At 44.2% G+C, this 24,279-nt stretch overlaps 1 protein-coding gene across 1 annotated transcript in view; it reads left to right on the top strand.

Annotated features, from left to right (window-relative positions):
- LOC114287941 (uncharacterized) overlaps nucleotides 1-24,279 on the top strand; it is a 43,654-nt gene that overhangs the window by 4,718 nt on the left and 14,657 nt on the right. Inside the window, exon 2 of the mRNA XM_082918691.1 lies at nucleotides 1,838-2,025. Coding sequence (XP_082774817.1) covers nucleotides 1,838-2,025 — 188 coding nt within the window. The remainder of the gene's footprint in view (nucleotides 1-1,837; nucleotides 2,026-24,279) is intronic.

Below are 24,279 nucleotides of genomic sequence, written 5' to 3'. Positions count from 1 at the left end.
AAGGCAAATTGCTTGAATTGGAATAATTTGAGTCATGCACATTTAAGTCCACTTTTCAAGTGGTAAATTCAAACTCTTTTTAGAAAACAAACATGACTCAAGTGTTCCAATTTTTGCAAGTTAGTCTATACTTGTATGTGTGCATCACATAGTAATGCTAGATTAATAACCGAAACAAGAACATATAATGCAAAGTAAGATTCATATCATGATTAGTAGAGGCCGATCTTTGATCGGGTGAGCGGGGGTGCTCAATTTATGACCTTCCTCTCTCGTACTTAAGTTCCCGGGCCTAGACAATTTTGGTGATAACGGGCACGTGGCCTTTGGCACAAGTCACGGGGTTTCCTAATTTTTCCAAAATAAATATTAGGTGGCAACTCTGAGATCTGATGACGCAGTCAATTTTTGACAAAATTGCAATAAAATGGATTTTTAATAAAAATTGTCAAATCTGAACTCTCATCTATGTTTCACATTGCACTAGTGAGACTAGATCACAGAAATCGAGGGTCCGAACTGTTTAAAATGAACGAGTACCCCTCAGGCATGTTACAAGAACCACGCATATTTTTCTAACTCATATATTCTTAGCTTGGAGTACTATGTAAGTTTTTAGTGCTTTAATATACTTACATGAGTGTAAGTGATTGCCATGACTAGCATGCTTGCCATGAGACTATGTGCTTAAATACTAAGCTGCTTGAATGCCTGTGGATGAAGGCTTGTTGTTTGAATTGGAACGATTCAACAAATGCATGTTTTAAGCCCACTTTGTTGAGTGGCAAACTATGTTTTAAGCCCACTATGTTTGGTGGCAAATCCGCAATCTTTAAGCATACTTTAGGTGGTAAATTCAAACCATTTTCTCAAAGAAACATGAGTTGAATTGTTCCAACTTGAGCAAACTAGTCTATACTTGCTTGTGCGCATCACATAGTAATGTTAGTTTAATAAACCAGAATAAGAGCACATAATATTTATAAAATATCATATCATGATTAGTAGAGGAAGATCTTTGATCGGGCAAGTGAGGGTGCTCAATTCATGACCTTCCCCTCTTGTACCCAAGTTCCCGAGCCAAGGTAACTTTAGTGATGACAGACACGTGGCCTTTGGCACGAGTCATGGGTTTTCTAAATTTCTCCAAAATAAAATATTTAGGTGGTGACTCTGTATCTGGCAAAGCTGTCCAATTTTGGCATTTTTTATCCTAAAATCAATTTTTCAAAAGATTTGTCAGATTTGGACTCTTTGGTGTTTATCAGTTTCATATTGCACTTGTGAAATTAGATTCAGAACCACGGGAGTCCAACTGTGAGACCTTGCTTTCAAACATTCTGAAAGGGGGAGCAAAAAAGGCGAGCCACAGCAGATCCGCACCTCTATTGCTCGAGAAAAAGGGGATGCTAAATCATTTGTAAAGAGCTTTCGTCTGAAGGATTCTAGATGGCCCTTGGTTCGACCATTAAGCCAGCTTCTCAGGTCATTCTCCGGGTTATTCGAAGAATCCCTTTGGGTGACCTGACGTTTTTTCTGCATTCGATCGGGGTTGTTGCTGGAGGTCTGGCTCGTGGCCCGATGGTGATTTGGTCATTTCTGTCGATCAGTAGTTCCGACTTGCTTGACGGGCCTTCTTCAAGTCGTGCGTAGTTTCTTCCTTAAGTGCTTCCACTTCTGCCATTAATTGTTCAACAAGTTGGCCTTGTTGGGTTTCGAGATCTGGCTGAGCTACTAGCACTGAATTTTTAGGTGTATTATTGGGATCGTGGCCGAAATTTTCACTAGCCATATTTTTGATCGGAAAATTTTATGGGTGAGTTGGTATTTTGTTCAGAGCAGGATGGGCACTCATCTTTTCTTGAGTTTCCCATAGACCGCACCAATTGTGGAATGGTGAAATTTATTCTTCACAGGGAAATCGAGATGAGATGTTCCTTTCTTTGCTCTGTAGAAAAGACAAATACTAAAACGTCAGTGATCTCTCTCAACCATGGTTGGTCAGTAGGAGTCTCCGATAATCAAGTTAGAATACAATTCAGACATATTGTTTGTTTCTTTGAAAGAAAATATTTTTTTTGTACCTCTCTTTAAACGACTTTCTTCTTTCCTTTTATACCTGGTTGTAACATGCCCGCGGGGGGGGACCTTATGCTACAGTTCGGACTCGATTTGTGTCACGGTTCTTAACTTGAACCAAAGAGTCCAAATCTGGCAAATCGTTTTGAGAAACAGATTTTTGAAAAAGTAGTGCCAAACATGGACTGCTTTGCCAGATATAGAGTCGCCACCTAAATATTTTTTATGGGAGAATTTAGGAAACCCTGACTCGGTGCCGAAGGCCACATGTCCGTCATCACCGGAGTTGTCTCGGCTCGGGAGCTTGGGTACGATCGGGAAAGGTCAGCTATGAGCACCCTATTTCGCCCGGTCCGAAGACCGGCCTCTACTAACCGTGATATCCGTTTTTGAAAACTTTATGTGTTCTTATTCCATTTATTAGCCTAGAATTACTATGTTATGCGCACAGCAAACAAGTATAGACTAGATTGCCTAATTTGGAAAGGAAACATTGCATATCCGTTTGTTTTGAAAATGCTTTGGAATTTGCTACTCGCAAGTAGGCTAAAACACGGATTTCAATGAGTTTTTCCAACTCAAACAATCCAACCTCCACCACAGGCATCCAAGCAGTTTATAACACATAAGCATCTAGCCACATGTTAAGCATGCTGTCATGGCAACATTCACACTCATGCGATATGCTAAAGCGGAAATACTTACATCGTACTCCGTGCCAAAACAAAGAACTCGTTAGCAAACATGCGTGATCCAAGTCCATGTTAAGTGCCTAATGCATCGCATACAAAGTGTTGCTAGAATAGGCTCGGCTATCCTAAACATGGCATGTGAGAAATGCACAACTATCACATATTCAGTTTAGAATTTGAAGTACAAATGCAGTTAGCATGATGTACCGAGCCTAATGTATGTAATACAAATGCATGAATGCACGCATGCGTAGCATAAGGTATGCTAATTTAAACGTGCCCTAATACTAACCATCAAAGCAGGTAAGTAAAAGAGAAGAAAGAAGTGGGGATTGGAAGACATACACACCACCTACGCACACTTATTACAGATTTGCCCTCGCTCGGAAGGACCAAATAAATATTACAAATTAATTAACTACGCAAGCTAATTAATATTACAAATTAATTAATTTAATTAACAAATTAAATAAATTAATTAAAACAGGAAAATTGTCTCGGGAAACGTGCCGCCATGCGCAAGCTGCCTCTGTTTTCTTTCCTCTGCTCCTCTGGAGGCTGTCAAAACCTCAGGACTGTATCCCTGGACACTGGGGAGTGCCACCGGCTGAGTGGAATTACCACCGGCACTGGTGTGTGGCCATCGACACATAATGGAGTTGTCGGCAGAGAAAAGATTGCCGGCCGGCACCTTACACTGCCGGTCGGCAAAGAAGGCCTGCAGAACCTGCAACTCACAGCAACAGAGGGCAAGGCAAAGCATGGCAGCACAATTCAAGGCATGTATGCAATAATCATGTCCCTTATCATGATAATGACTCAAAGGGGCATGTGCCTCGATTTTCGGACCACCAATCACGCATTTCCATGCATGATGGCCCAAAGAACCAAGTATGCAACTTTGATTTCAAATGTATGCAAACCAATCAAACAAAACTCCCAATCCCTATCACCTAAGTCAAGGGACAAGGAATGCATGCAAGATGCAATGCAACCTAGGCATACAAGCTAAGGATGCGACATGGCATAGCAATGAACTTATGCAAGCATACGTATGGCAATGCAAACTAATGCTAAGGTGGTCTTATACATGAATTAGGCAGCTCTAATAAGGCCTAAAACAGTGGCCATTAATGCCCAAAATGGATGCTAAGCACACATGCACACACACATGTTAAGACCCAACACTTAGGCCCAAAGCAAGCAACATTCAAGAACACTTGAAAGAGACATTCATGGACTAAAAGCATGCAACATAAGCTCTGAAAATCATGCTAATACATGGTGCCAAACCAAACAACAAATCAAGCTAAACATGCAACAAATAGTCTAAGTGTTCAAAGCAAATCCAAGGAGCATTGAAATACACTTGCAAGACTAAACATGGTATGAGCTTATTGACCCAAAACAGAGTTTTATGGCATTAATACAAAGCCTAAGGACCACTTAGATGGCATCTAAATGGCTCGAAAACAAAGGCATGCATAATGGTCAAAACATGGAGCATTGCTACACAAGCTTCCAAAGCATTAAAGAGGCATGCAAGGCAATCAAACAAGCATGGAAATGGGACTGAAATGGCATATAGGATGATCCCAAATCACCAAAACAATGCAAAGATGGCATGCTACACATGCACACTCTCAAGGCTAACAAGCCCAAATACAAAGGAGCTATATCAAGCACGCCAAAATCAACCCAAACACTTATGGACAGACCTAAAACATGGCAAAATAAGCACATAATCTTCACAAGACTAAGCCTAAAACATGCTCCCGCAAAGGCTAACAACCTAAGGCACATTAAGGCATAAACAAGGCATTACATGGCAACTATGCTAAGCATGCATGGAGCACCAAAACCAACTTGAAATCATGTTATATTATGGATATATAAGCATGAAAAACAGACCAAACATGCTCAACACACACTCAAGCATAGGCTTCCTTAAGAGGCCAAAATATGTCCTTTTCAAGGACAACAAGGAGAGGGGGTGGCCCTCTCCTTCTTGGGACTTCAAGGCATCATCTTCACCACTGAAATCCCTCAAGATTTCAGTGGTGAAGAGACCCCAACACCAAAATCCCGGAGCTAGCACAAAATGGTCCAAAATGAGGCCTTTCAAGGCCTAAGGGTGGTCAACAACCCTCAAACAACAAAACACTCTTAATAAACAACAAAGAGGGTCTAAAAACAGAACTTTTTTATGTTATACAATAAGCACAAAAACAGCTCTAAGATAGGTATAAAATCAATGCAAAAATGGGAGAAAATGGGACTAGATTCTCACCCTTGATGACCCCTTTACAAATGGTGTTCCAAAGGCCTCCTTTAGCTTGAATCCAACACCAAAATTTCAAAACAAACCCTTTAGAACCTCAGCTCCAAGAGGAAGGTGAAACACTAGGTGTTTGTGTGCAATAGTAAGACACAAAGCACCTAGTGAACAAATGAGAGGGAAAGAGAGATAGAAAATGTATCTAACTCAAACCCTAGAACAAGAGCTCAACAATGGCTGTTTTTTGCTCCCAAAATATCTCTCTCTCTAACCTAAGTCCTCTCTTTTCTTTTTTGTCAAGAGAGAGCCTCTCTATATCTCTTGTAAAGCTTACAAGACAAGCTTTACAAGAGGGAGATCCCTCCATACACGTGTATGGAGGGGAGCCAAAGCAAGACAGCTGTCTAAAAATATCTGCAAAAGCAAATGAACAGCAATCGGCCGGCCAAAAATGCCATCTTGGCCAAAAAAAGTGCCGACCGGCACAACAAAGTGCTGACCGGCAACAAATAGTGCCGGCCGGCAAACTACGTTGCCGGTGGCAGCAAACACCAGCCGGTGGCCTCTAGCCATTGCCGGTGGTGGGTAGGGATGGTCTACAAGCCCTACCCTGCCTCTCAAAGGCAAGATACAAGTGTTTGGTGCAAAACCAGACACCAAACGGTCAAGTTCAGAGATTTTGAGGCAAGGCGCGCGAGCCGAGGCCTCCGGGAACTCCAAACGAACACAAACATGGATAATCACCGAGTGTTCAAACGGTGACGTCCAAGTCTTGAGGACGGTCAAAAATGGGGTGTCTACAGTTGCCCCTCTTTGACAGAACTCGAAAGTCATAACAATGACGGGAGTGAATGTCAAAGCCCAGAGACGACCCATTTTTGGCAAGGCCGAAGACTTAGACAAACATGCAAGATAAACAAGATATGCGCCCGAAGGCAGGGGCGGAATGCAAGACAATGCACAGAGCCGGACATAACTTATGATCATGCAAAGGAAGCTGTAACGAAGCAAACAAGCGACAGTTTTAAGCTAGCATACCAAACTACACTACAATGCAGAAAGGATGTAAGAGAATTATGGAATTCTCAATACGTCTCACTCGGGAGATACAATACCTGTGCGGCTCGTCTGGTTGCACCAGCCTCAAATGAACCGTACATACAATATCGTGCCTGAAAAGAAAACAAACTTAACAGGTACAATATGGTTAGCAACATGCATGACAATGCAAATGTGGATGCAAAACGAAATGCAATATATACAAAACAATGTATAAACAATGCAAATGAAGATGCAATGTAATTGAAACAATGCAAGCTACATGCAAAGCATTTGAATCGCGATCCAATCACGAGCGATTCGAAACCACACCTATGTCAAATAGATTGATGGAGATAACAAGTCTGTCTACCATAGAACGGTCAACTGAACTATGAGCATTGTAGACAGACGCAAGAACAAGTATTGGGTGGAATTGACATAAGTGGGGAAACGACCCGCTGGAGAAAGGACTACAATCCTAATGCCGAATGCAAAAATTACACTACAATGTAATATATATGGATATGCTAGGAAGATGGCGATGGATATGGCACGCAGGCCAAACCAAATCTTGCCTAGGAAAGGTATGTACGCATACAAGCCATGTGTAACACAGAAAAGGTGCCGCAACCCTCAACCAACATATCAGCGTGGAATCGGCGCGATACACATGTAGAACTGTGTTTTAACATGAACAGTAAGGGTACATACCGGACCAAGCTCAACCTGGAAAGGCGCAAGCCATAGACGGAAGGTGATGCAGCGAATGCATGCAAACTACAATGCAATATCTACAAATATGCAATGGAGTGGATATGGATACAATGGATATGGCGCGCAAGCCAAACCAAATTTTGCCTAGGAAAGGCATGTACACGTACGAGCCATGTGTAACACAGAAAAGGTGCCGCAACCCTCAACCAACATATCAGCGTGGAATCGGCGCGATACACATGCAGAACTGTGTTTTAACATGAAAAGTAAGGACACATACCAAACCAAGCTCAACCTGGAAAGGCGCAAGCCATAGGCGGAAGGCGATGCAATGGATGCATGCAATCTACAATGCAATATCTACAAATATGCAATGGAGTGGATATTTACAAATATGCATGACAATGCAGTGCAATGCGACCTACTGGGGAAAATGTAATGGATGCATGCAAGCTACGATGGAAATGCATGACAATGCACTATGATGCAATGACTATGATTGTAACTTTCCCTATCTTACCAACAGGGTGATATACTAGGTTGGTTCAGTATCCAGAACTGAGGCGTAGACATGCCGCCTCAACCTATGGGGCTTCCATACAGATTTCAAGCCGAGGGTAAACCTCTGGGTATTTAAACCAGACTTTAGTCTCGGAACTCCCGAACCTTTGCGTTCTAGGCATAAGCCGTTCAAACTCTAGTTTCCACCGTCCCAGTTGGTCTTCTAGGAACTTATCGCAAACACAGGCAGGTGGCTTTACCAGACCACCGAAAGTCGTTCGGGCACGACAAACACCAAAGGAATTGCACCTTTAGAGGATTTAAGGTCTCCTAGACCGTGCGTGTTTAAGGTCTCGCCAGACCGCTAAATACCTGTCCGGTTCGTCTGGTCGCTCCAGCCTCAAATGAACTGTACATACGATACCGTTCCTGAAAAGAAAACAAACTTAACAGGTACAATATTGTTAGCAATATGCATGACAATGCAAGAATGAGGCATGCATGCCGTATGGAATGTAAGTTGATGCAAATGGACTTATATGCCAAATAAAAAAAAACGTGCACATCAATGCACCGGAGGTTTCGCACCTCCCAAGGATTTAAGGTCTCCTAGACCGTACGTGTTTAAGGTCTCGCCAGACCATGAGCAAAATGTAAGTGTGGTGAGCAAAATGTAAGTGTGGTGCACAAAACAGTGCGATGCGCAAAACAACGCGATTGAAATACAATGCACAAAACAGTGCGACAATTTGAAATGCACAGAACAGTGCAATGCGCAGAACAGCGCGAGTGAAATACAATGCACAAAACAGTGCGGCAATAAGTGTGACACGCATGCCACACGGAATGTAAATGGGCTTAAATGCGCAACAACGCACGTATTCCAGAATGCATGACAATGCATGGAATGGAAATGCAATGATGATGCACGAGAAATGTGCACGACAATGCAAAGGGGTGCGTGTTGCAATGCATGTAACACGTGCATAACAATGCAAATGTGTGGCGCATGACAGCGCGATGTAATGCACCGAAGTAGTGTGATGAACTCGTGCAACACACATGGGGCAACTTTTGAATTTAAAAGGATACAAAAAGGATACACCTTGCACTAATTCGAGTGCCACGCACGGGAGACACGGCCTGCGGTCAGAACGGAGGCCGGTTGAGCGTCGGAGATGCACTTTCTTGAGCTATGAAGACCAAAAACAACTCAAATGGCCTAAACAAGGCTGTGGGAACCCCACCGGCCCAAAGAGGAGGCCACCGGCTGGCCACCGGCATAAAAACAATTCTATCGGCACAAAAAAGTGCCGGCCGGCACAAAACATTGCCGACCGGCAAACAGTTACTGATGCGGGGCAGTTTTGACTTTTCACCTTGGGTGTTATAAAATAGGGTTTCAAAACCCTATTCCTCACTTTCCTACCGCCGAAATCCCTTGCTCTCTCTCTCTAGAGTGTTTCTCTCTCGTTTTTCGCCCGTTTCTTCGCGTTCTACGCTCGTTTCATCATCGGATTCGCGATTCTCTTCGCGTTTCGGACATTTTCCACCGATCACATTTTCGTTTCGGTGCCTCGTTTGGCGTTCTCGCTTTTTCGGGGTTTGTTCTCCTCACTTTCCTCTTCATTTCCGTGCCTTTTCACATTCCGGCCTTCCCGGCCATTTCCGACCCTCTCGGGAGTTGACTTTTTGGTTGACTCTTCGTATTCCGACCCGGTTTTCCTTTTCCGGGCCATTTTCACATCATCCTTTACATGGCGGATAACATTCCACGTGGCGGGACTCCCCCGAACCACGAGATGGATCCCGGGGTCGAGCTCTTACCACTGAACGAGCGCCCGTTCGACCCGGCGACCTACCGGCCGGCGATCCATGTTCTGCCCCCCGACGGCCTGCGTCAGTTCCGGAGCTTCGAGAGGCACGTGGCGCCTGAGCTACTGCTGCGTGAGCCTACCTCCCACCTTTCATTCGGCACTTCCGAGGTAACTCTCTGTCTTCTGCTTTACTTTTCGCAATGTAGGATACAAAAACTGTCATAGTTAGTTATATTCTTTAACTGCTAAAAACTGATATGCCGTAGACCGTAGTTGACTGTAAACATACATACAACTGATATCTGTTTGAGACTGACACATGCACACACACTGTACTAGCCCTGAATCACTCAAACACACTGCACTCACTGTTTTTCACTGCATACACACTGGCACCCAGTATTTGTCTGAATCTGTCAAACCTGCATGCATGCTATATCTGTTCTGAAACACCCAAACACGCTGACACATCACATGTATTTCACTGTAAGCACACTGGCACCCGGTATTTGCCTGAATCCGACAAACTTGCATACATGCTATATCTGTCCTTTCAAAACTGCATTTTGAATGTTGTCTTGCCACCGTTATTTTCTGTTTACAGGAGGGTTCCCATACCATTCGCGGGTATAGGAATACTGGTGCACGGGAGTGGTATGATGAGCTCCCCGACGCAGTCCGACGCATCGTGGACCGGGCGGGCTTCGGCACCTTCTGCCGAGGGCTCTCCAGATTGTCCACATGCAGACCTCTCCTCGCCGCTCTGGCGGAGAGGTGGTGGGACACCACCGATTCTTTTCATTTCTCTGCTGCAGGGGATATGACGATGACCCCTCATGACTTCTCGATGCTCACAGGCATCGGGGTAGGGGGGATCCGATCCCTTTTGACATAAACATGGATGAGTGGACCGCCACTCAGGTCCATCTACTGGGGGAGGCGCCACCCCTAGCTCGCCCAGGTTTCGTCCGATACCCCTGGTTCGAGGTCCAGTTTTGAGTCCAGCCCGTGTTGGAGGAGGAGGTGCAGATGACCCCGGAGGACGAGGAGAGGTATGCTCGCGGCTTCCTCATGTTCCTGTTCGGGACTACCATCTTCGCCGACCGGGCGAACACCGTGCCTCTCTGTCTTCTCAGCGCACTGGTGGACGTCCGGGACATTCTGCACTATGACTGGGGCGGTGCTGCTCTGGCCACCCTTTACAGGTACATGAGCTCGGCTTCGCGCGGCAGCGGCCAGCTACTTGGAGGTTACTGGCGGGCTTGGGAGGTACACTTCTTCTCCGCTTTTTCATTTCTGTCTCGTACTTTCTGTACTCTGTACACTGCACACACTGTAGTCTGCTTTACACTTGCTGTATACTGTACACACGGCACACACATACATTCTGCTTTACACTGACTGTACACTGCTCACACTGTACACTGCACACAATACACTGCACAACACACGGCTCTGCCCTTTCTGCTTTATTCTGTCGGTCATACTGACATCTGTTTTGCAGTTGTGGGTTTACGCCTACTTCCCTAGGCTTGCCCCCGTGCCAGTTGCGGAGACTCCCCTGGCCGTCCCCTTTTCGAGTCGCTTCGACGGGAGATGCACCCGGCGACCACGAGAGACTTTCGGCTTCTTCCGCCGATACTTCGATACCATTACCCCTGCCGAGGTATGTTTTACTTACAGTTCATTTAAGCTTCGCTTTTCCACTGTATATTTCCAAAACAGTAGATAACAAACTGTCTGCCATTTTCAGATCACATGGCGGCCGTGGGCTCCTATGCCGGCGGCGATGCGGGGTCGGTTCCCTGGTGCGGAGGAGACCTTGCGTTTCTGGATTTTGCTTGAGGGCCCGGTCTGTCGGGCTTGGTACCTGGGGGAGCGTTTTCTACGCTAGACCCTAGGGTTACCTGAGCAGATAGTCCCGGTTCCCCCTCCTGCAGACATGAGGGAGACCGAGGGGCTCACCACTGAGCAGCTGGATGATTACTCCATCGGCTGGGAGGAGGCCGGCTTTCGAGGCACTGGAGACTATCAGGAGTACGTGCGGACGTACCTGATGCGCCCCCTGAGCGGCCGTCGAGTAGAGGGGGCCAGGCCTGTGGCATCGGCGGCTGGGGCCGGAGCGAGAGCAGGGGCTGGATCTTCGAGGAGGGCCCGGGTCCGTGGTAGGGACGGAGTGCAGGGAGGACGGGGAGCTGGCTGGCCTGCCCTGCCCGCTGTACTGACTTTCCAGGGGCAGGGTGGGTCGACCTATCAGATCCCCTTCGCCCCTCCACCAGCTGGTCACGAGTTCATTGATGTCCCCGACTTACCTCCGGTACGTATTACTGTATTTTTGTACAGTTATTCATCTCAGTTTACTTGATATTCCACAGAATATTGATGCATCTGATGCTTTTGCAGGCTTCTTCTGGGTACACCCGTCAGTCGTTGGCGATGAATGCCTCGATGATGGGGATGCTCCAGCGGACATTTGATCTCCTAGCCCTCTACAGCATACCGGCATGTCCTTCTGACCTTGGCCTCAAGCCACTCATACACTGCTTTGCATAATCTGATGCACGGCACAACACCTGATACACCGATCTCACAGCATCTGACACACTGCATACACTGCATTCTGCACTGTTAAACTGCCCACGGCATTCATACACTGTACTCACACGCTGCATTCTGCACTGATAGACTGCTCACGGCATTCACACTGTACTCATATACTGCATTCTGCACTGTTAAACTGCTCACGGCATTCATACACTATACTCGGCATTGCATTCTGCACCTTTAAACTGTTCACAGTATACTGATGCATTTTCCTTTTATGTACTTTTTCAGCCTCCTTTCCAGATTCCCATGGCAGGAGGTGCTCCAGCGGGACCTTCTGTCCCTGCCCGGGGGAGAGATGAGGGGGGCAGGATATTTCCCCGTACTAGGGGAGGGCGTATTCATGTCGGGAGTAGCTCGCGAGCTCCAGTCCCGGACGATGATGATGACGAGGAGTCAGAGGCGGAGTCCGAGTCATCGGAGGAGGAGACCGGAGACGGTTCTAGCTCGGGCTCTGATGACGACGCTGATGATGCTCCTGGACCCTCGTCCAGGAAGAGGACTAGGACGGACTGACGGCCCCCCGGAGTGCTCGACATGGATGCAGATTTTTGCTATCTTCTTCTTTCTTGTACTTTTCTTTTTGTTGGTAGATAGATTACCTTGTACTGCCGCAGGCAGATTTTTGTTTCCAAAACTTGTACATTTGAAAAGATAATGAAATGAAACGGACTTTTTACTTAAAAAGTGTTACATTTACATATCTCATGTATTGCATTGCATCTCATCATGTTACACCTCAATGTAAATGGAACTGATTGGTTGTCTGAAAATTAAACACTTGCACTGTAATAATCAGATAACTTAAACAGCCAACAGCCAAAATAACCCAAGCAACCCGCTGCCTGATCCTTAGACACACAGCCCTAACTCTGTTAGGGATTAATCTGCATACAGTCCATAACACAGCATTCGGTTCATTCTGCACACGGCGAATTCTGAACAAACGGCCCAATCTAACAGGACGGACCTCAAAGGTGGAACCAGTTGGAGTCGGAACACGCTCAAGTGTAGAGAATGGCACAGCAATCTTAGGCATAAATGATTTTTGAAATCGAATGAGGGTTTTTCAAACCGGGATATCGAGCCTACAACTGAACACAGCGGGGAGGACTGAAATATAGGTGCACGACCTAAACACAACGAGACACGCTCGGAAAAGACTAAAAACAAAAGACGAGAGCGTCAAATCAAAGAAACACGACACACAGACGCGTGAACGAAGATGGGGGACCTTAGATCACGAGGGGCCAGTTTCTCTAGGCATTGTTTCCCACCCTTTCTGATTTGTGATTCTCACATCACTCAACTCTCAAGCTCGGATTTTCTCTCGAAACCCTTTTCCTCACTTTTCTCTCAACTTACACCTCTCTATTCTTCATTCTCTCATTTTCCATCCCTCCCCGGGGTGACTGATGAATGAACAGGGAGTTGCGGGTTCACGCCCGATGCCGTTAGCTCACAGCTATTTCTTCTGGCGGGCAGAGCGACCTTCTGGTAAGTACGTCGATGACGGGGGAAAGACAGAACGCCTGACTCAACTGTGCCCCTAGTTCATCATTTTAACCATTTTTTGTTTTTGCTTTCTACTAAAACAGTTTTGATCAAAATGAGAGTCGAATTAACGTACTTGTTCGATTTTTGATTTGAAAAGCATGCAAGTCAGGCCGTAAGCACTGAAAATTTTCCTTTTTGGGTCCAAGACAATGGTCCAGTTTTGGAAAGTGGAACAATTTTCGAGAAAATAGTCAACCTCAGTAAAAATTTTCAAAAACTATTTTTCAAACAGCTGATGCTCAACAGGCATGGAACTTACTCTTCGAGATGCACAACCTCGGATCGGAGGCAATGGAAAATTGCCCCTGGTTTGAAGGGGGTGGGAGGCAACGGAAAGTTGCCCCTGGTTTGAATGGCGGCTCGCGGCAACGGAAAGTTGCCCCTTGTTTGGGTGGTGCCGCAGCAATCCGCAGACAGTCTTCATTGGCGGTGGTCGAGCTCTTGGACACAGCGATAACGAAGACGGTCACAACAAATATATGGACACAGTCGCCTTTGGAGGGTGTTGGCGGCTGGACTTTTGGGTGAAATCGAAACCATTGCATGGACTGAGACGCTATGAAAGCGTTGGGGGCTGGACTTCATGATGAAGTTGCCTACGTATCCCAAACATGGGAATCAAGCCTCACGTAGTTCCGGCTAAGGTACACTCGGGTATTTTAACCTTCACTTTGTTTGGCTCTCATTTTTGCCAAGGCGCCCAATGCGGGTTTTCGACCTTGCGAGCTTCTTTCCATTTTCTATTTCTTCTTTTATTCATTTCTTTTTTCTTTTTTGCATTTTTTTTTCTTTCCTTTTTTTGTTCTTTTCTTTGCATTTTTCTTCTTTCTTTTTGTATTTTTCTCTTGCTCTAACTTTTGCCTAGGTCGCCCTTCCGGGTTTTCGGCCCAGCGAGCCTCTCAAAGGGTAAAAGTGTAGCAAGTCCATGCCAAATGGTTTTAGGGTTTTGAAGCCATCCGTATCCAGGAGAGTGGCTGTTGTATTGATTTTCTGAAGGATCCATCTTTGGCTCTTCGAGCATATCTGACATTTTTGCCCCTAGTTTGAGGGGGGCTTCTGATCTAGCTTTACAAGCTTCCTTTGATCTGATCTTCTTGATCTGACTTTGGTGCCTCTTGTTCGAGGATTGCTTCAAAATGGCCACATAGGCCTCACGTTGTGGTTGACCGTTGAACGTTCTGAACTCAGGTTCAAGGTTTGAAAGTGAGGGGTCGAATCTCGAGGCTGAGAGCGATCCTAAGCTGCACAATCTCAAGAGTGATCCCACACAAGTCTTCGAAGGACTGCGCAAAATATTTGTTTTTGAAAGTTTTTAAGAAAGCGACAAATCGCTCGCGCCGAAGATAGTGTGGAACCAATCTGGATCAGGCCAGGATCCTTCTCATTACTCACGCCGACAAGCATGATTTCATTCATTAAAAGGCTTAGCACGCCTCTCTTTCTCTCAAAACGATCAAAATTTTGCAAAACCCGAGGAATTCCTTCCTCTTCGTTTTCATCACCGCAGTGTTCAAAAAGTTTGTTTTTGGAAAACTTAGGTTAATGCAATGAGTTTGGCGCGCAGGAGAGCAGGCGAGATGTACTGTCAGCCCAATCAAATTCTCTGGCACTTATGCTGAAAGCAAGGATGAAGTTTGAGATAGCAATAGTTGCTTCAATCGGCTCTGTTGGTGCAACTGGCCCCTTGGCAGAAACAGACTCAAAACAAAAACAGATAATAATAAAATGGCGTTCGGGACAACAACCCCAGAATCACCTGGTATTATATACAACGGGGACTGACTCGATACAACCAGACAGACCCTTAAGCAAAAAAGACTGACTCAAGACAAAGAGACAGACCCAAAACAAAAGATTGACTCGACATCCAAGCCAGGATTTACAAAACTCGGTTTCACCGATGCTCAAAAATGCGTGCCAGACGCTTCAAAAATACACCAAATGTTGCCCGCAGGCGGTCCACTTCACATACTCGCAGTATCTGAGCCCTCGAAATCCAACAACTGAGTGGTGACGGGCTTGCCTGAGGTGGGTGGTAGGATAACCTTGTCATCAATCAAATCCTGCACTTCATGACGAAGGCGGAAACATCCATCGGTACTGTGATCGGACTGTTGATGGTACGCGCAGTACAAGGTAGCATCATGAGTGGCGGGGAGATTCTTCGGGAGTGGCCGGGGCTCCAAAGGCTTAAGATGCCCATTCTTCGCCAGTATTAGCAATGCCCTAGACAAAGGCATGTGGAGGTTGTGAAAGACCATGCGCCCTCGGGGCAGGTACTTTGCAGTTTGAGGATTCTTGCCAGATGCGCTGGCGAAAGGATCGGCTGGCGCTGCCTTGGCTTTTTGAACCTTTCCCGGTGCAGGGTTGGGAACTATAGGAATTGTCTGGGCATGACGGGGCCCATCCCGGCTTTCTGTCTGGCTTGAACTGCCTTTGATCGGAGCGGGGAAAGCATCATCCACAGCTTTGATCACGATCGTAGATGTTTGTTGCTTGTTCATTCCTCTGACTTTCAGAGCCTCGACTGCCCACAGCAGTTGCTCAATGGGGTCGGCATCTACCTTTGCCTTATCCTTTCCTCTGGCCTCAGCCTGATCAAGGGTCTGGGTTGGTGCTGGCATGTCGTGGCTATAGCCGGAAGCCACCTCTGGCTGGCTGAGCTCTATCACAATCCGCCCCAGTAGCGGGGGCTCCTGTGGTACGAAATTCCCGGCATACGGCGCCGCTGGCGGTGAAGCCGACATTCCATAAGCTAGATCGGCCACGGTCCTCTGGAGGTCCCCTATCATTCCCATCAATTCGAAGGTGGTGGGCTCACGAGCCTGATATAACTGGGGAGCCCAAACTGGGTGCACAACGGGCGACCTGGGCGGGTATGACATACTGATGCTGGCCTCACTCTGCGGAGCGGTCCCCTGCTCCAATGCAACCGTCATAACCACAACTTCTTCTAAATTTTGTGCCGCCATAAATCCTGCCTCAGCAAGGGGGAGACACTGGCTATTCTGTATCAACTCTGCGACTCTCTGAACTGAAATGAGAAATAAACAGCATTTCAGCCTCAAACTGATCGGATACGGGCGTAGCCAAACAACTGTACCCTACTGCTGATCACTGTTCCCAGATTTCTGTTCCCAAAATACTGAATCTGATACCCGCGGATAACTGATTCCTAATAACTGATTCTCAACAATACTGATTCTGGTGCCCTCGGGCCCAATACTCAAGCTTGCAAACTGACATATGCGTTCCTGTAGAGATACACTCTAAAAGCACATAGCAAGTAAGAAGAGCCAAAACACCCCTATATTAGGGTAGGGTTTCCCTGTCCTATTTTGTCAGGAGCTAGGGTTTCACTACGCACGCAGCGGTTTTCAAACAACCTAACGTGGGGTAAGCAACCTGTCCTATTCTTGGAATGGTCACTATGGATCCGAACATGTACTAGGTCGAATGGTCAGAAGGGGTGCCCCGGTAAAACCGGGGTTTGTGTTCCCATACTGTCAGAGCCCATAGCCGGTCAGCCTTATGGACATGCCTTGACAAGACAAGCCTCCAGCAAACCGTTCAGGAATGGCAGATGGCAAACACTGTGTTCCTAGGCGCACCAATGCACATGCAATGCAAAGAAACACATAAATGAGATCAAAACAGGATATCACGAGTTCGAGTCAAGCTCTCTAAAATCCCCAGCAAAGTCGCCAGAAACTGTAACATGCCCGCGGGGGGGGGACCTTATGCTACAGTTCGGACTCGATTTGTGTCACGGTTCTTAATCTGAACCAAAGAGTCCAAATCTGGCAAATCGTTTTGAGAAACAGATTTTTGAAAAAGTAGTGCCAAACATGGACTGCTTTGCCAGATACAGAGTCGCCACCTAAATATTTTTTATAGGAGAATTTAGGAAACCCTGACTCGGTGCCGAAGGCCACATGTCCGTCATCACCGGAGTTGTCTCGGCTCGGGAGCTTGGGTACGATCGGGGAAGGTCAGCTATGAGCACCCCCTTTCGCCCGGTCCGAAGACCGGCCTCTACTAACCATGATATCCGTTTTTGAAAACTTTATGTGTTCTTATTCCATTTATTAGCCTAGAATTACTATGTTATGCGCACAGCAAACAAGTATAGACTAGATTGCCTAATTTGGAAAGGAAACATTGCATATCCGTTTGTTTTGAAAATGCTTTGGAATTTGCTACTCGCAAGTAGGCTAAAACACGGATTTCAATGAGTTTTTCCAACTCAAACAATCCAACCTCCACCCACAGGCATCCAAGCAGTTTATAACACATAAGCATCTAGCCACATGTTAAGCATGCTGTCATGGCAACATTCACACTCATGCGATATGCTAAAGCGGAAATACCTACATCGTACTCCGTGCCAAAACAAAGAACTCGTTAGCAAACATGCGTGATCCAAGTCCATGTTAAGTGCCTAATGCATCGCATACAAAGTGTTGCTAGAATAGGCTCGGCTATCCTAAACATGGCATGTGAGAAATGCACAACTATCACATATTCAGTTTAGAATTTGAAGTACAAATGCAGTTAGCATGATGTACCGAGCCTAATATATGTAATACAAATGCATGAATGCACGCATGCGTAGCATAAGGTATGCTAATTTAAGCGTGCCCTAATACTAACCATCAAAGCAGGTAAGTAAAAGGGAAGAAAGAAGTGGGGATTGGAAGACATACACACCACCCACGCACACTTATTACAGATTTGCCCTCGCTCGGAAGGACCAAATAAATATTACAAATTAATTAACTACGCAAGCTAATTAATATTACAAATTAATTAATTTAATTAACAAATTAAATAAATTAATTAAAACAGGAAAATCGTCTCGGGAAACGTGCCGCCATGCGCAAGCTGCCTCTGTTTTCTTTCCTCTGCTCCTCTGGAGGCTGTCAAAACCTCAGGACTGCATCCCTGGACACTAGGGAGTGCCACCGGCTGAGTGGAATTACCACCGGCACATAATGGATTTGTCGGCAGAGAAAAGATTGCCGGCCAGCACCTTACACTGCCGGTCGGCAAAGAAGGCCTGCAGAACCTGCAACTCACAGCAACAGAGGGCAAGGCAAAGCATGGCAGCACAATTCAAGGCATGTATGCAATAATCATGTCCCTTATCATGATAATGACTCAAAGGGGCATGTGCCTCGATTTTCGGACCACCAATCACGCATTTCCATGCATGATGGCCCAAAGAACCAAGTATGCAACTTTGATTTCAAATGTATGCAAACCAATCAAACAAAACTCCCAATCCCTATCACCTAAGTCAAGGGACAAGGAATGCATGCAAGATGCAATGCAACCTAGGCATACAAGCTAAGGATGCGACATGGCATAGCAATGAACTTATGCAAGCATACGTATGGCAATGCAAACTAATGCTAAGGTGGTCTTATACATGAATTAGGCAGCTCTAATAAGGCCTAAAACAGTGGCCATTAATGCCCAAAATGGATACTAAGCACACATGCACACACACATGTTAAGACCCAACACTTAGGCCCAAAGCAAGCAACATTCAAGCACACTTGAAAGAGACATTCATGGACTAAAAGCATGCAACATAAGCTCTGAAAATCATGCTAATACATGGTGCCAAACCAAGCAACAAATCAAGCTAAACATGCAACAAATAGTCTAAGTGTTCAAAGCAAATCCAAGGAGCATTGAAATACACTTGCAAGACTAAACATGGTATGAGCTTATTGACCCAAAACAGAGTTTTATGGAATTAATACAAAGCCTAAGGACCACTTAGATGGCATCTAAATGGCTCGAAAACAAAGGCATGCATAATGGTCAAAACATGGAGCATTGCTACACAAGCTTCCAAAGCATTAAAGAGGCATGCAAGGCAATCAAACAAGCATGGAAATGGGACTGAAATGGCATATAGGATGATCCCAAATCACCAAAACAATGCAAAGATGGCATGCTACACATGCACACTCTCAAGGCTAACAAGCCCAAATACAAAGGAGCTATATCAAGCATGCCAAAATCAACCCAAACACTTATGGACAGACCTAAAACATGGCAAAATAAGCACATAATCTTCACAAGACTAAGCCTAAAACATGCTCCCGCAAAGGCTAACAACCTAAGGCACATTAAGGCATAAACAAGGCATTACATGGCAACTATGCTAAGCATGCATGGAGCACCAAAACCAACTTGAAATCATGTTATATTATGGATATATAAGCATGAAAAACAGACCAAACATGCTCAACACACACTCAAGCATAGGCTTCCTTAAGAGGCCAAAATATGTCCTTTTCAAGGACAACAAGGAGAGGGGGTGGCCCTCTCCTTCTTGGGACTTCAAGGCATCATCTTCACCACTGAAATCCCTCAAGATTTCAGTGGTGAAGAGACCCCAACACCAAAATCCCGGAGCTAGCACAAAATGGTCCAAAATGAGGCCTTTCAAGGCCTAAGGGTGGTCAACAACCCTCAAACAACAAAACACTCTTAATAAACAACAAAGAGGGTCTAAAAACAGAACTTTTTTATGTTATACAATAAGCACAAAAACAGCTCTAAGATAGGTATAAAATCAATGCAAAAATGGGAGAAAATGGGACTAGATTCTCACCCTTGATGACCCCTTTACAAATGGTGTTCCAAAGGCCTCCTTTAGCTTGAATCCAACACCAAAATTTCAAAACAAACCCTTTAGAACCTCAGCTCCAAGAGGAAGGTGAAACACTAGGTGTTTGTGTGCAATAGTAAGACACAAAGCACCTAGTGAACAAATGAGAGGGAAAGAGAGATAGAAAATGTATCTAACTCAAACCCTAGAACAAGAGCTCAACAATGGCTGTTTTTTGCTCCCAAAATATCTCTCTCTCTAACCTAAGTCCTCTCTTTTCTTTTTTGTCAAGAGAGAGCCTCTCTATATCTCTTGTAAAGCTTACAAGACAAGCTTTACAAGAGGGAGATCCCTCCATACACGTGTATGGAGGGGAGCCAAAGCAAGACAGCTGTCTAAAAATATCTGCAAAAGCAAATGAACAGCAATCGGCCGGCCAAAAATGCCATCTTGGCCAAAAAAAGTGCCGACCGGCACAACAAAGTGCTGACCGGCAACAAATAGTGCCGGCCGGCAAACTACGTTGCCGGTGGCAGCAAACACCAGCCGGTGGCCTCTAGCCATTGCCGGTGGTGGGTAGGGATGGTCTACAAGCCCTACCCTGCCTCTCAAAGGCAAGATGCAAGTGTTTGGTGCAAAACCAGACACCAAACGGTCAAGTTCGGAGATTCTGAGGCAAGGCGCGCGAGCCGAGGCCTCCGGGAACTCCAAACGAACACAAACATGGATAATCACCGAGTGTTCAAACGGTGACGTCCAAGTCTTGAGGACGGTCAAAAATGGGGTGTCTACACTGGTATCTTGACTGTTGGATATCTGTCCCGATCTAATGGCGTTTTATGTCTTCAAGCACTAGTTGGGCAAGTGGACCAGTTGTCTTGATCTGCTATTGTCAGAGATGCTATATTTTGGATGGCCTAGATTTAGTTCAGATATGTGTTCACATTCTTGATCGTTGAATTTTCTTTATTGGATGTTTAGTTTGTTAGAGTCGGTTGATCTCGTATCATTACTTCTGTCAGTTTTGATCGCTATCATTGATTTCTATTTTATCCAAAGGTTTTCCTTCATATCACTGATCTCTTTTCAGAAAGCGATCTTGTTTAAATCTCCTATCACATGACTTTACTTTCTTTGCAACTAGATTTTCTCAGGACCTGGGCCTGGCCTTTATTTGGAACTTTGCCTTGGTCGAATAAAAATGCTTTGGGCCATATCTTAATTTGCTTGGGCTTTAGTTTTTATCCTCCACAGTATGCATATATAGATAAATCTTCATTATGATGTATGAAGACAAATCTTTCAAAATCCAATGTTTTAATCATAACCAGCTGTACGGGGGTGAAATATCTACCATGCAAAGTCACAAGTGGTGGGGTGACTTAACCCTACCAGCCACCTATGCCCCCCATCTTTTTTTTTTTTTTTTTGAATTGGATGATAAATTTATATAAAGATGTATTTGTGTCGGTTTTTTAAAATGAATTAATTAAGGTTTTTCAACTAAGGTATTTTTTTTTTGTTACAGGGAAATCCTCCCAGTCTCCCGCAGGTCCAAGGTAGCGCCCCATGAGGAGATCACCAGGGTGTCCTGTTGTCCGTTCCGAGTAAGAGACTATAACCTGGAAGCTTGTCCCGACCTCCCAAGGCAAGCTTCGATTAAGTCAGGACTTGCACAGCGGAGGAGCATTAAACCCACACCAAGTAGCTGATTAGGCATCCTTGAGGTCCAACCTCCTAACCAACAGTGCTTTGCCCAGGAGATTGGCCCAAGGAGGAAATTGAACTTGTGACCTTGGGGCTTACCCAAGGCCTTACTACAATGCCACAACCCCTTGGGTTCAACTAAGGTATTTAATAAGAGTAATTATTAGGTTGAATCATTGTTAAAAATAATTACAAATAATAAATATTAAATACCCCTAAAATTATTATTCTTATTAATATTTTTGTTAGTATTTTAAATTGGAATAGTTTTTACCTAATTTACTCAATATTGATTTTATTAATTAGTTCATATAAGATTTAACTTATTATTCACATCATATAATACATTTATAAGAATAATTAAATACAGATTCTCACATATTTGTCAAGATGAGGAACATCAAAATGAAGAATCCAATAAGACAATGGCACAAAACAAAAAAACAATTGTTTACCGAAGATCTGCCAAAAAAAAATTGCTAAAAAACAATTGTTCAAGCATTCAATTGAGTCCATAACAGACAAGTCCGGATCCTCTCCTTGAGGTCCCTCCTCCATTCCCTACTTACAATGGTTCAGATGAGCCGTTGGACATCCAACGGCTAAGATTAAAAATAAAAAAATAAAAAAATTGAAATTTCATTTTCATTTTCATCTTCCCGCCCAAAGACACAGAACAGAGCCTATACAGATTTTGGTTATACAAATTTCAAACCCTTGTCTCTTTTTCTCTCTCTATCTCTCTCTGGAATCTATATCTATCTATCTATCTATCTATCTATCTATCTGTATCTATAGATTTAGATCAAATTCAACGAGAAGGTCAGCTTTGATTCTTCAGATTTTATCACCACTGAACCCGTCTCACCGACGAGCCTCTCAACGGAGACCCACTCCCCAAACCTAACCCATTACTTTGCCCTCATTCTCTCTGCCCTCACTTCGAGAACCAGAGTTCCCCTGTGAGCAAACCAGTCTCTATAGCTTCAACAATAGCAACTCATAAATGAAAGCTTTCGAAAAGTGTTGCTGAAACTGATGCTGTTCAAGTTGCTGAAACTGTTGTTGTTCATTTGCAGAATATCGTTCGTTAATTTGAAAGTCATTGACAAGATTTCACCAAAAAATATGAGTCAATCTGAAAACTGAAGATTGTTGAAGAAATAGAAATTTGTATTTTAATTTTTTTTTTCTTCTTATTTTTATAATGATTTGTAAGACTGTGAATTTGCAGTTGCTTAGAGAAATAGAAATTTGCATTTTAGGGTTTTTTTTTTCTTATTTTTATAATGATTTGTAAGTCTGTGGATTTGCAGTGGCTATTGATTTGTAGAATTTTGGGTTGAGTTGTTTGTGAATTTGAGATGTTTGTTTAAATGCCTTAATGAAATGTTGATTTAGTTACATGTTCAAAAGTGTTAAAGAATTACAATTTCTGAATCCATTGCAACAGATACGATTATGATTTTATGAGATGATGCCAATATATATATTTTTATTGATAATTTGGTTTTTTTTTTTTGTGTGGTAATTTACATTCTCTAAATAGACAAGCTATTCATTTTCATTCTGCTTTCTATCATAACGAGTTTAACAGATTGGCTAATTGAACTAATACAACTAATTGTGAAGCAGAAACAGAAGTAGAAACAGAAGCAAACTGATGGTGAAATTGGGCTGGAAAGTGAAGTCATGCCCTCTGATGTTCATGTTTATTTAACTTGGTGTCCATGTTGGTTGCTTGAATATAACAGAATTCTGATTCTGCATGTATTCTGATTCTAATTCTGCATGTATTCTGGTTCTGTATTGAACATACATGAATTCTGGTTCTGCTGGTATGCTTCTGATTTGGTATGAATTCTAGTAAATTTTACAGTTTATCATTATTGTCCATGTCGGTTGTGGTTCTGGTTCTGTAGATGGACATGGTTTTGCAATGGTTCTGCAATGGTTACAGTTTGTCTATATTTTGCAATGGTTTTGCAATGGTTACAGATTATGTCCAGTTTTGTGATCAAATTTTGTACCCATAGAGAATTGGAATTCAAAATTTGGAAACTTGGTTGCTATATGTGTTATTCAGATGCTGCTAACCATTCACAAATTAAACCAGAAAGCAAGCAAAAGGCCATTTTCATTAATAATAATAAAAATAAAAAATAAAAAAAAAAGTAATTACAAGAGTAACTCACATTCTCATACTCTCTGTATTCAACAACATATAATCCAAAAAATGGCTTCAAATCAAAGCAAATGAATCAATGAACTCTCTTAACATAAATTAAAAATACCCATTACACCCTCTTTCAAAAGAACACAACCAGCCCACTAGCAATTGCCAAAACCAGCCGACTTCAAACACCCAAGTTCACAATCCTTCTTCGGTGTTGTTGGCTTGGTTTTGGAAAGTTTCAATGGTTTTGGTGGACTCGAGGTAACTGAGGAAGGGTTGGAAAGGGCCTGTGACGGAGAGTAAGTTAGTGAGGTTCACGAACTCCGGTGCTGATGCAGGCGCCGGAGTCGGGGCTAGTCATGCAGGTGCAGCAGTCTAGGCATGTGTTGATGGAGAACACAGAAGGGCCAGTGTGGTGCTAACCATAAAAATCACGATGAAATCCATTTTTTTCCCCAAATTTTTTGGATTTATGTTTTTCTGGT

Source organism: Camellia sinensis, chromosome 3 (genome assembly GCF_055761805.1).
Source record: "Camellia sinensis isolate YWXY chromosome 3, ASM5576180v1, whole genome shotgun sequence".
In the NCBI taxonomy this organism is placed as follows: Eukaryota; Viridiplantae; Streptophyta; class Magnoliopsida; order Ericales; family Theaceae; genus Camellia; species Camellia sinensis.
The sequence above is the reverse complement of the archived record's forward strand: the minus strand, read 5'-3'. Positions and strand labels throughout refer to the sequence as shown.